The 21,015-nt window shown below is 54.2% G+C and overlaps 1 protein-coding gene across 1 annotated transcript; it reads left to right on the top strand.

Annotated features, from left to right (window-relative positions):
* Positions 1-548: 548 nt before the first annotated feature.
* On the top strand, positions 549-20,627 carry MTARC1 (mitochondrial amidoxime reducing component 1). Its single transcript, XM_081114372.1, has 7 exons — positions 549-1,045; positions 5,840-6,013; positions 8,208-8,370; positions 10,100-10,240; positions 14,413-14,474; positions 14,563-14,634; positions 18,646-20,627. Exons 1-7 carry the CDS (start codon positions 738-740, stop codon positions 18,770-18,772), a joined length of 1,047 nt encoding a protein of 348 aa, XP_080970498.1. The 5' UTR covers positions 549-737; the 3' UTR covers positions 18,773-20,627.
* Positions 20,628-21,015: the final 388 nt, after the last annotated feature.

Genomic DNA, 21,015 nt, shown 5'->3' with positions numbered 1-21,015 from the left:
GCGCCCAGGTCCCACCCCGCACCCAGGTCCCTCCCCGCGCCCTGGTCCCACCCCGCGCCCAGGTCCCACCCCGGGCCCTGGTCCCTCCCCGCGCCCAGGTCCCTCCCCGCGCCCAGGTCCCTCCCCGGGCCCAGGTACCACCCCGGGCTCTGGTCCCACCCCGGGCTCTGGTCCCACCCCGCGCCCTGGTCCCTCCCCGCGCCCTGGTCCCTCCCCGCGCCCTGGTCCCTCCCCGCGCCCTGGTCCCTCCCCGCGCCCTGGTCCCACCCCGCGCCCTGGTCCCACCCCGCGCCCAGGTCCCTCCCCGCGCCCAGGTCCCTCCCCGCGCCCAGGTCCCGCCCCGCGCCCTGGTCCCGCCCCGCGCCCTGGTCCCGCCCCGCGCCCAGGTCCCGCCCCGCGCCCAGGTCCCGCCCCGCGCCCTGGTCCCGCCCCGCGCCCTGGTCCCGCCCCGCGCCCAGGTCCCGCCCCGCATCCAGGTCCCGCCCCGCGCCCTGGTCCCACCCCGCGCCCTGGTCCCTCCCTGCGCCCTGGTCCCACCCCTCGGGAGGACGCGGCCCTCTGATAGGCCGGGAGGGCGGGGATTCCGGAGCTGCCCTCCAGGGTTCCGTCCAAGGGTCACCACCCCAGCACCTCCCTCACCCTCCCCCCGTCCCTCCCCCGCAAGCGGGGGCTGGCGCGCACGTGATCGCGGTGACCGGGTCCACTGCCCGCACGCCCGCCGCCTGCAGCCGCCGGACATGGACGCCTCGGCGCTGAACCACCTCTGCGTGCGGGTGCTGCGCCTCCCCGAGCCGCCCAGGCCCTCCTGGCTCGGGTCGGCCGCGCTGGGCCTGGGCCTGGGCGCCGTGGCGCTGGGCCTGGGTGTGGGCACCGTGGCGCTGGGCACGGCCCTCTGGCGCCGGGTGCGGCGCAGGTGGCGCCGGCGGCGGCAGGTGGGCACCGTGGCGCAGCTGTGGATCTACCCGGTCAAGTCCTGCAAGGGGGTGGCGGTGAGCCAGGCCGAGTGCACCGCCCTGGGGCTGCGCAGCGGCCACCTGCGGGACAGGTACCGCTGGCTCCGCGGGGCGGGGATGGCGATGGGCAGCGGGGACCTGCTGGGGACGGGGTGGGTGGGCGCGGGAGGCCGCGGGGTCGCGCACAGGTCCTTCCCGCAACCGGGAGTGGGTGGGACAGGGAACAGAGAAAGGGTGGCATCCCCTCGAGCTGCGCACCCGGGGCTGCCACCTGCTGTCCCCGGGGCGGGCTGGCTTTCCACCTCCCAAGGGTTTTCGCGCATCTTGCGCTCCTGTCAGGTGTGACATCGGTCCCCAGGCGTGTCTAGCAGAAGCCTTGAGCTAGTATTCCCCCGCCCCCCGCGCCCCGCTATTTTTTCTCACTGTCTCTTGAGAACTTGGGGCAACTTGGAGCCACCTCCCGGCACAGCCTTCAAAGAGCGCCCCCAGGCCAGGCACAGGATAGGATGGAAACTTGAAGCTCAAGTTTCTTGCAGCTTAAAAAGCGCCATTGCATTGTCATTTTACTGTGTCAGTTAAAACAAAAACAAAAACACGTGCTGAGCTAATATTCCCCCTAATTCTCTCAAGCTGGTTTTTATGGGTTCAGCACCAGGTTCAGAGCCACATGCGTGTAGAATAGTGGCTCTATTCATGCCTTATTGGGTAGGCACAATCCCTGTGAACTCCTGGGGTTCAGTGAAGGCTGCAAAGGCCCCCAGCAGGTGGCTTTGTCCTCCTCGGGGTCTGGCTTCAGGTCATCGCCGGCCTCATTATAAGTCTGCACCTCACACTCCTTCCTCCCGGAGCAGCCCTCACAGCTTCTGTGGGTGACACAGGGCTGAGGGCCTGTAACTTCCTTCCTGCTCCCCGGTGTAGAGGGCATTGTGACACCTTGGAAAGGTGAGCGATGCATCTGGCTTCAGGGAGGAAGCCAACAGTCCCAGCTATCCCCCCAGTTTACAGGGAGGACTCCGGAGGATGGTAGCGTTGATTCTGTAGGCCCACAGGCCAAGGGCATTCATTGCCATTTCCCGGAGTCAGTTGAACATAGATGGACTGAACTCATGGTACAGTGGGCAGTGATAAGAGCTGGCATTTGTGCCAGACACTGGGGTACATTCTTCACTGCCCTGCCGCCAAGAAATATGACCCAGAGATGCAGTCCTGAGTGATAGCTGACTCAGTGTGACAAGTGCCAGGACGCACGGGAGGGAACGACATCGTCGCTTGAGCTGAAAATGTAAAAATGATGATGAATTTTCCCGGCAAGCCCGTTGGGAGATGAACATTCTAGAAAGAGGGGATACAGTGGGGAAAGACCCTGAGCTTGAGGAGACAGGTATGGGGGTGGAACGGGAAGGCTAGCGTCCTCTTAGGTATTTACCAAAGCGATCGGGAACGGGGGCTTGGATAAACACTGTACCCCGGGGTCCTTGCAGCGTTATTCACAGCGGCCGAAAGGTGGAACCATCCCAGTTGTCCATCATCAGGTGAGTGGGTCAGCACCATGTAATGTGCACACACAAGGGGATATTACTCGGCCAAAGAAAGACTGGAGTTCTGATACGTGCTATAGCATAGATACATCCTGAGGACATTATATTAAGTGAAGTAAGCCAGACGCAAGGAAAAATACTACGTGAATCCACTTCCATGAAATATGGAGAATAGGCAAATTCATAGAGATAGGCGAGAGGTTACCAGGGATTGTGGGGAGAGGGTAATGGGGAGCTGTTGCTTAATGGGTACAGAGTGTCTGTTTGAGATGATCAAAGGTATTGGAAATCGATAGTTGTGGAGAGTGGCTACAGTGTTTGGACAGGTGCAATTCTTGGACTGATGAGAGGGCACAGTCCTCTCATGGCCACGTGCAAGTCCCAGCTTGGAGGGCAGAGCCCTCCCAGCACAATTATAGCCAAAAGCCATCGTTGTGAGCTTGAACCTATGGTCCGAACACGTGGCCCCGAGTGCCTGAGTGATGTGGGCTTGATAGAGTTCAGGTGCATGTAATTGAGTAGATTCGAAGGAAACCCACGAGAACGTTGTAACCACGCCCTTACGTTGCCTCGTGGAATCTGGCTACAAAATAAAGAGACGGCTTACAGCAGCCGTGGGCCCGCGGGCCGGATCCGGCCCGTTTGAAATGAATAAAACTAAAAAAAAAAGACCGTACCCTTTTATGTAATGATGTTTACTTTGAGTTTATAGTAGTTCACACAAACACTCCATCCATGCTTTTGTTCCGGCCCTCCGGTCCAGTTTAAGAACCCATTGTGGCCCTCGAGTCAAAAAGTTTGCCCACCCCTGGCTTACAGGCACAGATAGTGGTGGTGGTTGCATACCACTGTGGATGTACTTAATGCCACTGAGCTGTGCACTCAAAAATGCTTAAAATCACATTGAAAAAAATGTGGCCAGCTTGGCTCAGTGGATAGAGCGTCGGCCTGCGGACTGAAGGGTCCCAGGTTCGATTCCGGCCAAGGGCACATGCCTGGGTTGCGGGCTCAATCCCCGGTAGGGGGCGTGCAGGAGGCAGCCGATCAGTGATTCTCTCTCATCATTGATGTTTCTATCTCTCTCTCCTTCTCCCTTCCTCTCTGAAACAAATAAAGAAATACATTTAACAAAAATAAAAAAAAATTCATTCCCTATTGATGGACACTGGGTTGCCTCCGCCCTTTGGCATCGTGTGTGAAGAATGCTGCTGTGAACATCGGTGTACACATCTCTGAGTCCCTGTTTCTAGTTCTTTCGGTGTATACCCAAGAGTATGCCGGGTATTTCATGTTATATAGATTAAACTGCAACAAAAAATTAAAAAGAAAGAGAAAGGCAGGCAGGTGTGAGGGCACAGGGAGGTGACCACAACTGCCTAGCTGCAGAGTTAGCGGGCGTCAGGATCAGATCTGTGTTTTAGAAAGATCAGACACCATGGTTACTAGGGAAGGTTGCTAAGAAAGAATATTCATGTGCTGGAACTAAGGACTTGGCCCAGGGCAGACCCCTGTCCACATCCAGGGTGAGGGGCTGATGAGAGGGTAGTTCAGGGAAGGGCTTACATTGACCTCCTTCTAATGTAGCTGCACACCTCAACCCCGATGACCGGCTGGGGGTGATGTCCCAAAGTACCTGCCATATTTTCTTCCATATGTATATGTACTAGAGGCCCGGTGCACGAATATGGTGCACGGGTAGGGTCCCTAAGCCTGGCTGGCGATCAGGGCCAATCAGGGCCTTCCAGCTGCCGGCCAGGCCCTTCCTTCCTGCTGCCAGCTGGGGCCTTCCTTCATTCCATGCCGCTCCCTGGTGGTCAGTGCATGTCATAGCAAGCGATGGAACTCCCGGTCGAACTCCCGTGGGGACAATTTGCTTATTAGGCTTTTATATATATAGTTTGATTTTACAGAGAGGAAGGGAGACGGATAGCGAGTTAGAAATATTGATAAGAGAGAAACATCGGTCAGCTGCCTCCTGCACACCCCCTATTGGGGGATTGAGCCCCCAGCCAAGCTACATGCCCTTGACTGGAATTGAACCCGGGGCCCTTCAGTCCACAGGCCAACATTCTATCCACTGAGCCAAACCAGTTAGGACCATATTTTCTTCCTATGTCTACAGATCCCCATAGCACAAGCTCACCTCTGCAATGGTAATCATCCAATCCAGTGTGAACCGAAATTACTCAAACATCGTTATGTGTAGCGCCCTTGGGAGCTGTGAGGCAACTTACACAATTGCATTGTTCTTCTCATGGAAATGGTTCTTTCTGTTGCTCTTATTTCTTCCTTTTCTTTTTTTCTCTTTCTGGGAAGTACCTCTAGGCCAGGAGTACTGGCCAGAAATACCATTGTCCCTATTAACAATAGACCTTTCGGTAAATTGCGGAATTCACAGTTCTGAATACAGAAACATTACCTTTTTTTTGAAAGGGGAGGGTGGCTTTGGCAAGGCGTATGTGGCATTGAATGCGGTCAGCTGAACTCCAAGCTCTGTGAACAATATAGCAAGATCCTTGGCACCTCAGCGTGCAGGAGCCCTACTGTGTGTCAGCCTCTGCGGGACTTGAGCGCTTTCTGGGAAATACATTATTGTCATTTCCTTGGGGCGGGCTGAACGAAAGTGATCAGGCTTTCATTTGAGATGAATATGTAACTCACATCTCTGATTTCTGTGCCCTCCATCAAGGAGCTCAAAAATGTCCTATAGAAATTATGTCAGACGCTTGAGCGGCTATGAGACCTGTTGAAATGAACTGACAGACCCAGTCTTGCTGGGCTGCTGAGCTGATGTTTCAGACAAACAGACAGACAGCAAGACACAGTCACTCACATAGCAGGCTAACGGGGAGGGATTCAGAGGTGACCATGCCTGACTGGAGGCCCTGCAGACGGGCAGCCTGTCATGGCTGGTCTGCTGAAAACCAATACCAATAGTAATTAATATAAATGGAGAAGTCTGGCCAGAAGGCTGAATTGGGCTCTTTGATATTCACAGGGTGAATATTTGCATTTTATTACCTACTGCTGACTCAGTGGCCTAAAGCCGACTCCCCCAACCTGATCATCTTACCGTTTACCTAAACAATCACCTTTGATATGTCTGCTGGCATTCCTAAAAGGCAGTTTTGTATTCTAGTAAATAAACGCAGGTGGGAACGGACACTCGGTGGAACTTGGCCTCTCGTACCAGGCTCGCAGCTGGCTTCCCCCGTACTTTCAGATTTATGTTTCTCGTCTGGTGTTTTCATTTGCACGTCAGCCCTTTCTCCAAGTCTTTGGACCCGCGGCCGCGCTGGCCGTGGCTTCACAGCGGTCCGCGCACATCTCGTCTTTTGCAAATGGCAGGTTCTGGCTGGTGATCAACAAGGCGGGGAACATGGTGACGGCCCGCCAGGAGCCTCGCCTGGTCCTGGTGTCCCCGAGCTGCGAGGGGGACACCCTCACCCTCAGTGCAGCCTTCACACCGGACCTGCTGCTGCCCATCGAGACGCCCGCCACCAACCCCGTGCTCAAGTGCAGGTGAGCCGACGGCCGTTCTTAGCCCCAGCGTGAGTGTTTGGAGAAAGTTTGCATTTCGGAGGGAATCCCCAGAGAGGTGGCCAGCAATTAGCTATGGATCCCACATCCTCAGGACGATGAAGGTTCAGACGCGTGTGTTCATGTGGGGCTGACGGCCATAGAAGCCCCCTGTTGGAACACCCCGGGGACAAAGGCGTACGGACCTGTCAGCGAGGGACAGATGACACCCCCAGAGGCTAAAGGACCAGCGTGGGGTGGGAGGGACTGGGGGGACGGGCCTGGAAGAGGTGAGATTAGACCGATGGATGGCCTTGGACTGGCCCTACTCTGCCTGGAAAGACGAGGAACCTTCCCAGTGTGAGTGAGGGCTCTGTGACCTGTGATATTCAGGTTTAATAAAAGAAGGTTCCAGAACAGAAACAGGCACCTGGGACCTGCAGTCGCCGGGGGTCGGAGTCCCAGTGAGCGGGAGAGTCAGCCAGGAGCCCCTTTTCCCCCCAACGTCAGAGGGGCGACAGGAAGCAGTGATTCCAGGGAAACTAGCACGGCTTCTGAGAAATCAGGCGTAGAGATGGTTTTTTATCCTCTTGTGGGGAAAATTAAAATGTGGTCTAATTACACGTTTGTTCCAGTTGCTGCATTTTGCATTAGAAATGCTAAAGGTAATCCGTATTGTCGAGCGTGTCACATCAAAAAATGTAGTTAGCCGAAAAGGTCCAAGACCCTCGAAAGTTCATAGAATGCAACCAGTTATATAACCAATATAATTTCTAGAATACCTGGAGTTTTAAAACATAATAATATGCTTCTGTTCTAATTGGTGTGTTTTATTCTGATTATAAAACAAATATATACTTCTGTGGGTGTCCTTTCTGCATTTTAACATGCCCCCACTTTTAGACATTTGAATTGTTTTTAATTTTTTCCCAGGTATGAGGCAGAATGTGATAAATATCTTCACTAGAGGCCCGATGCATGAAATTCGTGCAAGGGGCTCAGCCCTCGCAGCCACGGTGGTGGCTTGCCTTGGCCCTCGCAGCCCCGGCTTCATCCGGAAGGTCATCCAGAAGGACATCTGGAAGGACGTCCGGAAGGTCGTTCGGCTGTCCGGTCTAATTAGCATATTATGCTTTTATTATTATAGATAAGTCTTTGTTAATACCTCTTATTATTTCCTTAGGAGGGAAAATTTAGCAGTGGTTTTGTTAGAATCAAAAGCTATTGAGCTTTTGACATATTCCTTTGCAGAATGGTTATACCAGCTCTATAGCCACAAGCGCTGTATTGGGCATATCTTTCTCATTACTTTCTGACTGTTATGGTCAAAGATATTTTGCCATTTGTATGGGGGAAATGGGGATTTCATGTTGATTTAATGTGCATTTTTAATATGCCTAATGCAATTTACATTTCACGTCTGTCTATATCCTGGCTCCTGTTTTCCACGGTTAGATCGTTACCCATACTTTTTTGTGGTGAAAATTTTTATTCCTTAATTTTTAATCCATTTGCAATGGCGTGAAAACCTTTTGCATGATCCCGTACAGGCTTTGGCCCCTGCCCCCAAGACCAAACAAGAACCTGTTTGGAAATTGCAAATGAGAAATGCTTAGAATCTCAGGGCAAAGATGTCAAGAATCCGCTGGTCCATCCTACCCAAAGTCACCTATTAATTCAGCGCAATCCCGGCCCAAATGCCAATGACATTTGCCACAGAAATAGAAGAGTACAATCCTAAAATTTGCATAGAACCTTGAATTACCCCGAATGAAGCAATCTTGAGGCGGGGGGGGGGGGGGGGGGGGGAGACAAAGCTGGAGGCATCCCACTTCCTGATTTCAAACCATACTACAAAGCTACGATAATCAAAACATTACCGGCATAAAAATACTAGACAACAGACCAACGGAACAGAATCAAGAGCCCAGAAATAAACCCACGCCTACAAAGTCGCTTAATATTTGACAAAAGAGCCAAGAGTAATCGCTGGGGAAAGGACAGTCTCTTTGAGAAATGGTTTTGGGAAAAGTGGATATTCACCGAAGCAGGGACAGGCTAACATCACATCCCCTGATAATGAAGGAATGACGGTGACGTCACAGGGTGGGGCAGGGTCTCTGATACGGCTGGGGCAGGGGCAGGGCCCCAGATTGGCAAAGCCAGGCCCACTCTTAGCTCCTGCCGCCCCCTGCAGGGTGCACGACCTGGAGATCGAGGGCCGGGACTGTGGCGAGGCGGCCGCCCAGTGGATCACCAGCTTCCTGAAGACCCAGCCCTACCGCCTGGTGCACTTCGAGCCTCACATGCGACCGAGGAAGGCCCACCAGATAAAGGATGCGTTCCGGCCCACGGACCAGGTGAGAGAGCGCCCTTGGTCTTGGCCCTCAGGTGACCGATGGTGGGCAGGCTTCCTCGGAGCTGAGAGCCCCTTGGGCAGGGGGGCGCATGTCTGCTGAGCTCAGTGCTGTGGTTTTGCCGGTAGCCCCCCGGCCCCCACAAGCAGCCTCCCCCAGGCAGGTCTTCCCCCCCCCCCCCCCCCCCCGTGATTGCAGTCGGCAAAAATGCAGCTGTTCCCTTGGGGGTATCATCTGTGTTTGCTGATTTGGGGGAGACGCCTGCATTTTTGGCTGCGAGCATCCCCTTGCTGTTTACATAAGCCTGCTGGTGCTCCTAGCTTTCAGAACTGGTCTGTGGCAGTAACTTCTGCTCCCTTCTGTGGCTGCATCCGTCTGGCCTTTTATTATTATTATTATTATTATTATTATTATTATTATTTTAAATTCTCACCCGAGGATGTTTTTCCATTGATTTTTAGAGAGAGTGGAAGAGAGAAGGGAAGACAGAGAGAAACATCGATGTGAGAGAGACACATCGATCGATTGGTTGCCTCCTACACGCACCCCAACCAGGGCCCGGGCCAGGGAGGAGCCTACAACCAAGGAACATACCCTTGACCGGAATCGAACCCGGGGCCCTTCAGTCTGCAGGCTCATGCTCTGAGTCTGGCCTTTTTACAGTTTGCAGTTGGGGTGAGATCACCGTGGGGCACATAGGTGTGTGTCTGGCGATCCTCAGATTTAAAATGACTACACCGGCTCTTCCAGGAACAAGGCTGCTCAGAGTCATTGTAACAGTGGGGTTGGGAGCACATTGCTGTGTAGTTCCATTACTAGGGCCACTAAACAAGTCACGGTCAGCAAGTCTTTTTTTTTTTAATTGATTTCAGAGAGGAAGGGCGAGGGAGAGGTAGAAACATCAATGATGAGAGAGAATCATTGATCGGCTGCCTCCTGCAGGCCCCCTACTGGGACCAAGCCCACAACCTGGGTATGTGCCCTTGATCAGAATCGAACCCAGGACCCTTCAGTCTGCAGGCTGACGCTCTAGAGCAGCGGTTCTCAACCTGTGGGTAGCGACCCCTTGGGCGGTCAAACGACCTTTTCCCAGGGGTCGCCAAAGACCATTCCGCATATCAGGTATTTACATTACGATTCATCACAGTAGCAACATTGCAGTTATGAAGCAGCAACGAAAATAATTTTATGCTTGGGTCACAAATGAGGAACTGTATTTAAAGGGCCAGAAGGTTGGGAACCACTGAACTAGAGGCTTGAAAAGCTGGAGTGACCTCCCCAAGGACATCTGCCCACCGACAGCTCCAAGATCCCAAGGTCATATCCACTTCACTCCGTCATATAATTCCCGTTATCTGCAAGGCCTTCCGAATCACTGTGACTTTTCGATAAAAAGGTCCAGCTTGTGTGGCTCAATGGTTGGGCGTTGACCTATGAGCCAGGAGGTCTTGGTTCGCTTCCTGGTCAGGGCACATGCCCGGGTCTAAGGCTTGATCCCCCAGCAGGAGGTGTGTGGGAGGCAGCCGATCAGTGGTTCTCTCTCATCATTGATGCACTTGATGTTTCTCTCTCTCTCTCTCTCCCTTCTTCTCTGGGATCAATAAAAATACATTTAAAAAGAACTAGAGAAATATTTAGGGAGATTGGGGGAGGGAGAGGGAGGGTCCCACGGAGTAGACCCGCCAGACCTCTGCGAAATCCTCTGTGTGAGAACGATTTGTCTCTTCATCAGGTCGCTTACTCTGACGCCAGCCCGCTCCTGATACTGTCCGAGGCTTCGCTGGCGGATCTCAACTCCAGGCTGGAGAAGAAGGTGCAGGCAAAGAACTTCAGGCCCAATATCGTCATTTCGGGGTGTGGCGTCTACGCAGAGGTAACACTAGCCTTCCTTGCCTTTTCCCTTGGACTTAATTTTTTTTTAAAGGTCCGAGAGTCTTTGAAGTGACATTAGATTATTTCTTTCTTTCTTTTTTAAAATATATTTTATTGATTTTTTTTACAGAGAGGAAGGGATAGGGATAGAGAGCCAGAAACATCGATGAGAGAGAAACATCAATCAGCTGCCTCCTGCACGCCCCCCACTGGGGATGTGCCCGCAACCAAGGTACCTGCCCTTGACCGGAATCGAACCCGGGACCCTTGAGTCCGCAGGCCGACACTCTATCCACTGAGCCAAACCAGTTCTGGCATAAGGATGCATTATTTATTGGCCCTGCATGGCACAGCAGTTCCTTTTTCGATTTCCTGTGCACCCCATCAGTGTTGGGGGGCGGGGGTCACAGATGTAGACAAGGCAGAGATGTGCTTTGGGGAGCCGTTCCGGGTCTGAGGTGTCCTAGGAGAATCCCCAGGAAGCAGACGGGTTTTTGAGCCAGGTGTCCTTAGCAGAGAGCACATGAGACGTGGGGGCCCTGGGACAGGGACGGGGAGTGCTCCTGTCTGGTGGAAGGTGCTTTGCTGGTTGGCCGGTGGCCTCTTGGGGAAGATTGTCTTTCCCACCCCGGCTGCTGGAGGCCCAGTTTTTACATCAGAAGCCTGGGAGGACACACACATTCAGGGCATAGCAGCCTCGGTCTCCACTCAAGCTTCTGGCCTGTTCTCTGGACCCTTCTCCACCCTGAAGACCCCTAACGAGCATCCTTGCTCCCTTCTGTTCCACGTGGATGCTAATCTCAACGTCAGGATGTCCGAGACCGAGGCTGAGCTTCCCCCAGCGCCTGCTCCGCCAGCCTGGCCCATCTCGGTGCCTGGTGGCTCTGACTCCCACATACCGACTCCCATGTTCTTGCTCAGGCCCCAGACTGGGACCCCCCTTTTTTTCTTCTCTCTCTCTCTCTCTCTCTCTCTCTCGCTCTCTCTCTCTCTCGCTCTCTCTCTCTCTCTCTCTCTCCCTCTCTCTCTTTCATTTCCCACATTCAAATGGTGGACAAATCCTGGTGGCATTGTCTTCCTCCCGTTCTCCTCCTTGCCCTCCCTGGGCGGGCCATGTCACCATCCTCTCTCACACGCTGGTCTTTCTGCTTCTACCCTGACCAACGCCTCCATCGTACATGGTCAGAGGACGCCTGTAAGTCACATCCCTGTCACCCTCCTGATTTCCCATCTCTCTTCAAGGAACACATGGCATCTTTACCGCGCCGGTCGAGGCCCTGTGTGATCCTGCACCCGGCCAGCTCCAGGGCTCCGTGTCCTGTCGCCCCCCCTCTTCTCCCTCTGTCTCTGCTCCAGCCACACTGGGCTCCTTCCCACCCCAGGACCTTTGCACTTGCTGGTGCTTCTGCCGGACATACCTTCCCTCACACATCTCCGTGGCTCACTCCCTTACCTCTTCACTTCCCTGCTGGTCACCTCGAATCTTGCCCTTTGGCCCACTTACAATCCCCTGACCTGACCTTTTTTTAAAAAAAAAAAATTCTTTTTTTTATTCATTTTAGGAAAGAGAGAGAGAGAGGAGAGAGAGAAAGAGAGAGAGGTTGATTTGTGATTCTACTTAGTTGTGCATTCATTGGTTGATCTTGTATGTGCCCTGACCGGGGATCGAACCTGCAACCTTGGTACATTGGCACAGGGCTCTAACCAACTGAGCCACCTGGTCAGGGCGCCCCTGGCCTTCTTTAAAAGCCCAGATCACAAGCCCCCTCCTCGGAAGCGTGGTCTCTGATCACCTCCGGGTCCTGTGTCCTGGCAGGAGGGCTTTCGTGAGCTCTTCACCAGCGTTTAACACAGCTCTGGGCCCCCAGTGTGCACTGAACGAGCAGCAGTTTCTCCTTTCCGTCCCCTTTGCCAAATAGATGCCTGATATGGTGGAGTTTTTTTTACCTAATTTCCCTGTGAGTCAATTCCTAACAGTTTTTTAAAATATATTTTTATTGATTTCAGAGAGGAAGGGAAAGACAGAAACATCAATGATGAGAGAGCATCATCAATCGGCTGTCTCCTGCACGCCGCCCACTGGGGATCGAGCCCGCAACCCAAGCGTGTGCCCCTGACCGGAATCGAACCCGGGACCTTCCAGTCCGCAGTCCAGTGCTCTATCCACTGAGCCAAACCAGCTAGTTGGAACTAACAGTTTTCATCGCACATCAAAGGGCCTCTAGGGCTATTGCTTAAACTAGGTTTCCTAACTGGAACTCCTTTCTCTTCCTTCGGATCTGTTATGTTTTTATATGATGTCAGTGCCCCCTGGTGGGAAAATGTACACAGAACAGGCTGGGGCTGCTCTACACCGAGCTGCCCAGCTTTCTGGACTATTGGCGAAATATACAGTTAAGAGGCCCATTTCCTGATTTAAAAGAAAAACCTGCAGTACACATACCAAGAATAATACGCACTGCCCGGCCAGTGTGGCTCAGTGGTTGGGCATCGACCTATGAACCAGGAGGTCACGGTTCGATTCCTGGCCAGGGCACATGCCCGGGTTGCGGGCTCGATCCCCATGTGGAGCACGCAGGAGGCAGCCGATCCATGATTCTCTCTCATCATTGATGTTTCTCTCTCTCTCTATCTCCCTTCCTCTCTAAACTCAATAAAAAAACACTTTTTTTTTTTTTTTTTAAAGAGCAATGTAGACTCTTAGAGGTAAAATTCTGAGTGTGGAGTTCTGCCTCGGGGTTATGATCCACAAAGGACTGGGCAGGTCCCTTTGAACTCCCGGCTTTTATCTTCAGGCCGAGGGCCGAGGGCCTGCCTCTGAGGGTCGGAAGGTCAGGCTGCAATCAGATCCTGTCTTCCCATGTCCTTCCTTCTAATGAAGCCTGGAGGCCCGCTCCCCCCCCCACTTCTCCGCCCCCGCATGCGTCCTTGTGCCTCTCAGAATCTCCACCTGGAAGACTTGTTCAGATCCCACCTTTCCCATCAAACCTCCCGTGACCCCAGCAGCCTGAAGATCCGCTCGCTAAACCCCCAGAACGCTGCCTCCTACTGTTACACCAGCACCTGCCCTGAGACCTTCTAAGGCAGCGGTTCTCAACCTTCCTCATGCCACGACCCTTTCATACAGTTCCTCATGTTGTGGTGACCCCCAACCATAAAATAATTTTCGTTGCTACTTCATCACTGTCATGTTGCTACTGTTATGAATCGTCATGTCAATATCTGATATGCAGGATGTCTTGTCATTTTTACAAATTGAACATCATGAAAGCATAGTGATGAATCACAAAAAGAATATGTAATTATAGATGTGTTTTCCGATGGTCTTAGGCGACCCCTGTGAAAGGGTCGTTCGACCCCCAGAGGGGTCGCGACCCACAGGTTGAGAACCGCTGTTCGAAGGCCTTTCCTCTGTGTCTCTGGGACTTTTAAAATGAACGCTGGCTGTTCAGCGTTTCACATTTGTATGTCGTATCCCCCCTGCTGGGTTGGAGGCGCGCAGTCCATTGATTCGATTTGTCCTGAAAAGTAGGCGCCAGCGACCCCGGCCGGCCATAGGGGGAGCTTCCTGGGCTGGGCGCTTTGTGCACCTCCAGTGCAGACGCAGAGGGAACAGGCTGTTGGGGAGCTTCCTGGGCTGGGCGCTTTGTGCACCTCCAGTGCAGACGCAGAGGGAACAGGCTGTTGGGGAGCTTCCTGGGCTGGGCGCTTTGTGCACCTCCAGTGCAGACGCAGAGGGAACAGGCTGTTGGGCCTGGTGCTGGTTTGCTCCCATCCGGCCGGAGGAGGTACAGACTCACATGTGCAGTGATCGAAGGGTCTTAATCCACCACAGTCGCACACAAAGCGATCTGACACAACCTCTCCAGACCCCCTCCTCGCTTTCCCCCCACTCCTTCTGCCCCCTTATTTCCCCATCCCTTTGAGTCCGGCAGCATCAATCAGGGTGGCTTCCTGTAGGAGGCGGGCTTCCATCACAGTTTGACAAGTGAGAGGGAAAGGGAGCATTTCATTTCAGGTGAATGAACTGACACATGAAAGGCAGAGAGAGGGGCAGGAAGGGGCGTGTCTTCACGGGACTGATGTGAACTCTGCCATCTTGGATGCGAGGGTCACGTCGGTCGGGGCGAGGGCTGCCGAGTGCTCACGTGACCTTTGCGTCCTGTCCCCTAGGATGCGTGGCACAAGCTTCTTATTGGGGACGTGGAACTGAAGAGGGTGATGGCGTGTTCCAGGTAAGGCCCTTCTGCCGCTGCCCGGGACAGGGAGGGGCGGGACAAGGCCCCTCTGTTCCCGTGTGATGCTCTGGGTCTGTGTGTGCAGGTGCGTTTTAACTACCGTGGACCCGGACACGGGCGTCATGAGCAGGCAGGAGCCGCTGGAGACCCTGAAGAGGTAGGAATGGGCTGTGATATCTCTAAGAAGAAGCAGTGAAACGCCAATTCCCCCCCCCCCCCCCACACACACACACAGCCTTAGAGCTGACGGGCCCTCAGGACTGGGATCTGGGAACCACTCTGCGGGGGGCTGGTCCCCAGGGTGCCTGCTTGCACACATGGTTTTATTTTTCATTGAGATCTCATGATGCAAACAAACCAATTAAAAAACAGACTCACGTTGTTTAGCTATTTTGGCACATTTTATCACGGACCGAGTATTAGATGATACCAGAATGTATTCGGTGTGATAATGGCATTGTGGGGATGCGAGACATGTCCATATGTGTGGAAGAAGATGTAGGGAGGTGACATGATGTCTGGGATGTGCTGCAGATTATTTTAGCAAAAAAAAAAAAAAAGACATGGGAGCCCTGGCGGGTTCGCTCAGTGGTTAGAGCGTCGGCCCATGGAATGAAGGGTCTTAGGTTCGATTCCTGGTCAAGGGCACGCACAATCCTCAGCCCCAGTCAGGGGTGTGCAGGAGACAATGAATCGATGTGTCTACATTGATGTTTCTCTCTCTCTCCCTCTCCCTCTCTCTCTTTCTCGCCCACTCTCTCTAAAATAAAATTTTAAAAAATCAATGGAAAAAATATCCTCGGGTGAGGATTAACAACAACAAAAAGTAACATGGGGAAAAAATGTGTCAAAATCTTGATAAATAGAATCTGGGTGGTAACTGTGGATTCATTGCACTATTCTTCTTTTAAATTATTTATATATTTTATTGATTTCAGCGAGGAAGGGAGCAGGAAAGAGAGACAGAAGCATCTATGATGAGAGAGAATCATTAATCGCTGCCTCCTGCACACCCCCTGCTGGGGACCGAGCCTGCAACCTGGGCCTGGGCCCTGACCAGGAATCGAACTGTAACCTCCTGGTTCATAGGCCGATGCTCAACCACTGAGCCACACAGGCCGGGCTCTGGGTGTTGTTCTCCATGAAGCAGCAGGCAGGGCAGAACTGGATGGTTCTGTGTCCCACCAGCCAAGCCGCTGGGGGAACTGACCCTCATCCTTTCCCGTACGTCTGGCTCTCTCTGCCACCAGCATGTCCCTTGGCGCCCGGCACCCTCCCGTGTGGATGTCAGAGGTGCCTGCCGTGGGGGGCACAGCCTCCCGAGAGCCCCCGTGGGTTGGGCCACTCCTCCTCCCCCTCCATGGGGCCTGTGTTTACAGAGGACCATTGATCCAAACACAGAGCGAGGGGGGGGCACACGGGGTCACGGGGACCAGCTCGCTCTCCTGAAATTCCGCAGGCTCTCTGCAGCCCCCCCACCCCCAGGCTCCCCTCATTGCTCCTAAGCCCCCAGGAGACAGAGCAGCCAGCCTAGGTGTCTTCTCCTATCACCCATGAGATTTAAATTGCCGTGGAGGCAGTAATTTATGTTCCCCGGGGCAGGTGGTCATAAATCGGGCCGAGAAGGGCCCGGCCGCACGACATAAATCATGGGAAGTGAAGCAAACAGTGGTGTCCAGACGCCTCCTGGCTCGGGGGGTGGGATGCTCGGAGCCACACTGTCCCCCCCTCCATGCCCTTGTGGTGCCCGGGGGCTGTGTTGCCCCCCAGGCAAGTTCTCAGCAGGGAGGCCTCTCCCTGGCCTTGCCTCCTGATGCTGCCACCCACGGAGGGGCACGGGGGGCCTGTGTGTGCAAAACATCAGCCCGGGAGGCCCACGGCGGCCGTCCACTGGCAGGAACCGATGAGGAAGGAATTAATCTTTCCTCTTTTTTTATTTTTTTAAATATATCTTTATTGATTTCAGAGAGGAAGAGAGATAGAAACATCAATGATGAGAATCATTGATCGGCTGCCTTCTGCACACCCCCCTCCCCCCACTGGGGATCGAGCCCGCAACCCAGGCATGTGCCCTTGACCGGAATCGAACCCGGGACCCTTCACTCCGCAGGCCTACACTCTGTCCACTGAGCCAAACCAGCTAGGGCCCTTTTATTTTTTTTTAAAAAAATATATTTTTATTTATTTCAGAGAGGAAGGGAGAGGGAGAGAGCGATAGAAACATCCATGATGAGAGAGAATCATGGATCGGCTGCCTCCTGCACGCCCCCCACTGGGGATGGAGCCTGCAACCCGGGCATGTGCCCTGACCGGGAATCTGAACCTTGACCTCCTGGTTCCGAGGTCAGTGCCGAACCACTGAGCCACGGTGGCCTGGCCGCCTTTCCTTTCCTACGTGACACTGAAAGGAAACATTCTCCGGGTGGAGGGGGCAGGAGGAGACTCTTAGCATGTTGTTCCCACGCATCTCGGCCTTCCGGGGGCCTCTCCTGTCTGCTGCCCGGCACAGGTGCCCGTACCGCTGCCAACAGAGAGTTTTACTCACCAGCACATCCATCGGCCCCGCAAACGATGATGGGTCGCCGGTGACCTTGGGCCCACGCTGGGTGGGAGCAGCCCAAGGGACTTGGACACAGTGCCTGGCCTCCAGGGACTCCCCATCTTGTAGAACAGAGGCAGGCGCCCCAAACTACCCGACCAGGCACGTGAGGGCCGGAGGGGCCGGTGGAGAAAGCTGCGGAGGGGCAGTGACTCCCCGGGGGGCCGAGGGGGGGGTCCTGGGCTTCCTCCCTGGGGGTGCGCCATTGAGCTGGGCCTTGAGGACGAGGTAGAATTTGAATGCATGGGGGTCTGGGGAGGAGCATCCTGCAGGAATTTTGGAAAAATCACCAAACCAGTCAAATGCAGAGGGGACAGGATATGGAGGGCTCCTGGGCAGAGCCGCTTAAGGCAGTGATGGCGAACCTATGACACGCGTGTCAGAGGTGACACGCGAACTCATTTTTTTGGTTGATTTTTCTTTGTTAAATGGCATTTAAATATATAAAATAAATATCAAAAATATAAGCCTTTGTTTTACTATGGTGGCAAATATCAAAAAATTTCTATATGTGACACGGCACCAGAGTTCAGTTAGGGTTTTTCAAAATGCTGACACGCAGAGCTCAAAAGGTTCGCCATCAGTGGCCTAAGGGCATGGAAGGGGCAGGGGGGACAGGTTTGAAAAGGTTGGTGAGGGCAGGTAGAGGCTGTGGCACACTAGACTGAAGCATGGGAAGGTTATTCTTTAGGCCAGTGGTCGGCAAACCGCGGCTCGCGAGCCACATGTGGCTCTTTGGCCCCTTGAGTGTGGCTCTTCCACAAAATACCGACTTCTGCGCATGGGCCACGAAGTTTCAATCGCACTGTACATGCGCGCCCACACATGGTATTTTGTGGAAGAGCCACACTCAAGGGGCCCAAGAGCCGCATGTGGCTCGCGAGCCGCGGTTTGCCGACCACGGCTTTAGGCCCTCATGAGCCACTGAACGTGTCCCGGCCCAGGAATGATCAGACCAGAGCAAACTTACAGGAGTAATGTAGTCTGGTGTCAACGATGAATTGGAAGGGGGGAGGAGAAGGGAGAGGGAGGACGAGAGGCTAGGTAAGGGTTGGCCCCGTGGTCTGAGCAATGCTGGAAGCAAGCTTGTGATTGGGGGAGGAAAGGAGGCAAGTTCAGATGGTGGGGGGCGGGAAGGACTCAGGACTGGGCCGCCATGGACGAGCGCTGGACAGCCGGGGCCGAGGTGGGAGGGATGGGCTCCGAGTGGCTGGTGGGAGGGTGGTTCCGCTGACGGACGTGAGGAGTCAGGAGGAGGGATGTCTGGGAGAAGGAAGGTGATGGCGGATGTCTACACATACCAGATACAGGGAACGTCTACACATACCAGATACAGGGAACGTAAGTTACCTGGAGAAATGATGCGGGGATGTGGCTGCGGCTTGCACTTCCGCGGTGTGCGCACTGGGAGGCGCTGTTCTGTTTGACGGGACGGGGATGGCACTCCCCAGAGCTGGGCCGCATGGCCCTTTGGGGTTGACTTGAACCTCAGCGGAGAGGAAACCAGGTATTGCTTGAGCTCTCGCTTCTGTGTGGCTGTCACTCATCATGGTCTCTCTCCTACTGTAGTTACCGCCTGTGTGACCCTTCTCAACAAAAACTGTATGGAAAATCGCCTCTCTTTGGACAGTACTTGGTTCCGGAAAACCCAGGGACCATCCGAGTGGGAGACACCGTGTACCTGCTGGACCAGTAATGGGAACCCCAGGTCCCGGGGTGGCAGGTGCCTTGAAAAGCTGTCCTCGGAAATGCCACTGCTTGCCGTCCAGTGTTTTGGAGCTGCCTCCTCCGCGTTTGCTTGAGACCTGTGATTTCCGCGTCTTTGCTCTTGTGGACTTCCTTGTGTCTCGATGTTTCCAGTGTCCTGAGGCTCCAGGTCAAAAAAATAGAGTCTCCATAGCTGAGTGGGACTTCAGGAAGTCACCTGACGGGCGTCTGAAAATTCAGTGTTAAATTATGATGGTGGAGTAATTCTTTCTCCTTCCTGTTGATTCCTCTCCCTGGAGCGCTCACCTCCGTCATGTCATGGCCACCCCTCAGGGAAAGAGAAGAGAGAAAGAGGAAGAGTGGGCGAGTGAGATGCATGTTCTAGAAGGTTCTATGACCACACGTGTGGGGCACGCAAGGGAAATTAAACAGCTCCCCAAACAAGGCTGGGATGTCACTTGGCTTTTCTCCTCGAGCCCGGGGCGAGCTTCCAAAAGGGCACACAGAGAGCGGGACCTGACCTGGGGCGGGGGGAGGGCTTGTGCCTGGGGGAGGGGTGGCAGTTCGGTAGAGCTGTGGCTGGAGGCCAGGTGAGCTTGACCAGCCAAGTGTGGCTCTGGGACATGGCCCATGGGGCTGTCACCACCAGTGCCAGGAGTCCAGGCAGGTGCCCCCGGAACTCTGAGAGTGGGACACAGTCAAACAGTGCCTGATGGTGGGCAGCGTGGCTCTCAGACCTGGCCTCCACCATAGGTGTGATCAGGGTGTTGGTGCCACACCCAACAGGGCACCTCCCTAAGTTTAATGGGTCCATGCAATTCTTTTTTCTTTTTTTAAAATATATTTTTATTTATTCCAGAGAGGAAGGAAGAGGAAGAGAGAGAGAGAAACATCAGTGAGGAGAGGGAATCATTGATTGGCTGCCTCCTGCACGTTGGACCGAGCCCGCAACCCAGGCACGTGCCCTTGACCGGAATCGAACCTGGGACCCTTCGGTCTGCAGGCCGACGCTCTATCCACTGAGCCAAACCAGCCAGGGCTGGTCCGTGCAATGCTTAAGGTGTGCCTAGAGGGATGCTCCTCAAAGAATTCCGGGGACCAGTAGCTTTGGGAAGTCCTGCGCGCATCACTGCTCTCCCAAGGCCAGCAGCCCGCCGAAGGCCCTGGAGACCTGCAGTTGGTGTTGAACACCACCCTTTCCTCCCCGCCCCCAGGGTGTCCTCTTGCTGATCCTCTTTGAGACGCTGCTCTGACCTCCAGGACACGCCAGCCGGGGGGGGGGGGGGGCAGGGAGTTGGGTCAGCAGGAGAGGCGCGTTCGTGGGAAGGCTGGGAAGTTATAGGTCCTGGTCCCTGGAGGAGGCCTCTGGTGGGCTGCGTCCTCCTGTCCTCTCCCTCGTGGAAGGATGGGACTAGGGCTTAAAAGGTCACAGGGATGAGGCAAGGGTATCCTGGACCAGCTCTCCGTTCATGGGTCTTAGGGAGAAGCATTCTCTCTCTTTGGACTCTTTGCCAAACCTGTCTTCGTGGATGGATGGGTGGATGAAAGGCGCCGTACTCTGTCTGCTACCCTTATTTCCATGGCAACGCACGCCTCCCCAATGGTGCTGTCTCGCACCACAATCAGAAGAACTGCCCCAGGCCCCTACTGCCCCCACCCTACGTAAGCATGCGCTCTGTACTGTGATCTCCTCCCACCACCAGGAACAGACACTGTTTGCTGCCACCATGTTCCTAGAAATGAACCCGTAGGTTATGGTAGCATCTCCGGTTTCGCCATTCCAAGCAAGGGCAAGACTCTGGCTCCGCACCACCAATGTTTTGGGATAATAAAAATGCATTTTTAAATATATTCTTAATGTATTTCAGAGAGGAAGGGAGAGGAAGAGAGAATCATCGATGCTGAGAGAGAATCATGGATCGGCTGCCTCCTCCTGTACGCCCTGCACTGGGGATCAAGCCCGCAACCCAGGCATGTGCTCTGATGGGGAATCAAACTGTGACCTCCTGGTTCACAGGTCGATGCTCAACCACTGAGCCCCGCTGACTGGGCTAAAAATGCATTTAAAAAAAAATAATGATTGGAGGGATCTCGGTGTCGGCTTGGACTGCGCTGTCCTCGGGAGGCGGCCCAGGCCTCAGCCTTGACTGTGATCCTGCTCTCCCTGGATCGCAGCTGCGAGGGGCCTGGGGGGGCCAGGGGTCCCATGCTGCCCCCCACCGCCTTGCTCAG

This window comes from Myotis nattereri, assembly GCF_964212035.1.
Source record: "Myotis nattereri genome assembly, chromosome: 20".
In the NCBI taxonomy this organism is placed as follows: domain Eukaryota; kingdom Metazoa; phylum Chordata; class Mammalia; order Chiroptera; family Vespertilionidae; genus Myotis; species Myotis nattereri.
Note: the sequence above shows the minus strand (reverse complement) of the source record. Positions and strands in the feature narration are given on the sequence as shown.

What these genes read in the sequence shown, in the direction of transcription:
- MTARC1 (XM_081114372.1), top strand. Translation starts at nt 738, where the DNA reads ATGGACGCCTCGGCGCTGAACCACCTCTGCGTGCGGGTGCTGCGCCTC. An exon ending in AGCGGCCACCTGCGGGACAG is followed by an intron (nt 1,046 to 5,839) that starts GTACCGCTGGCT and finishes TGCAAATGGCAG; the next exon opens with GTTCTGGCTGGTGATCAACA. An exon ending in GGTGTGGCGTCTACGCAGAG is followed by an intron (nt 10,241 to 14,412) that starts GTAACACTAGCC and finishes CCTGTCCCCTAG; the next exon opens with GATGCGTGGCACAAGCTTCT.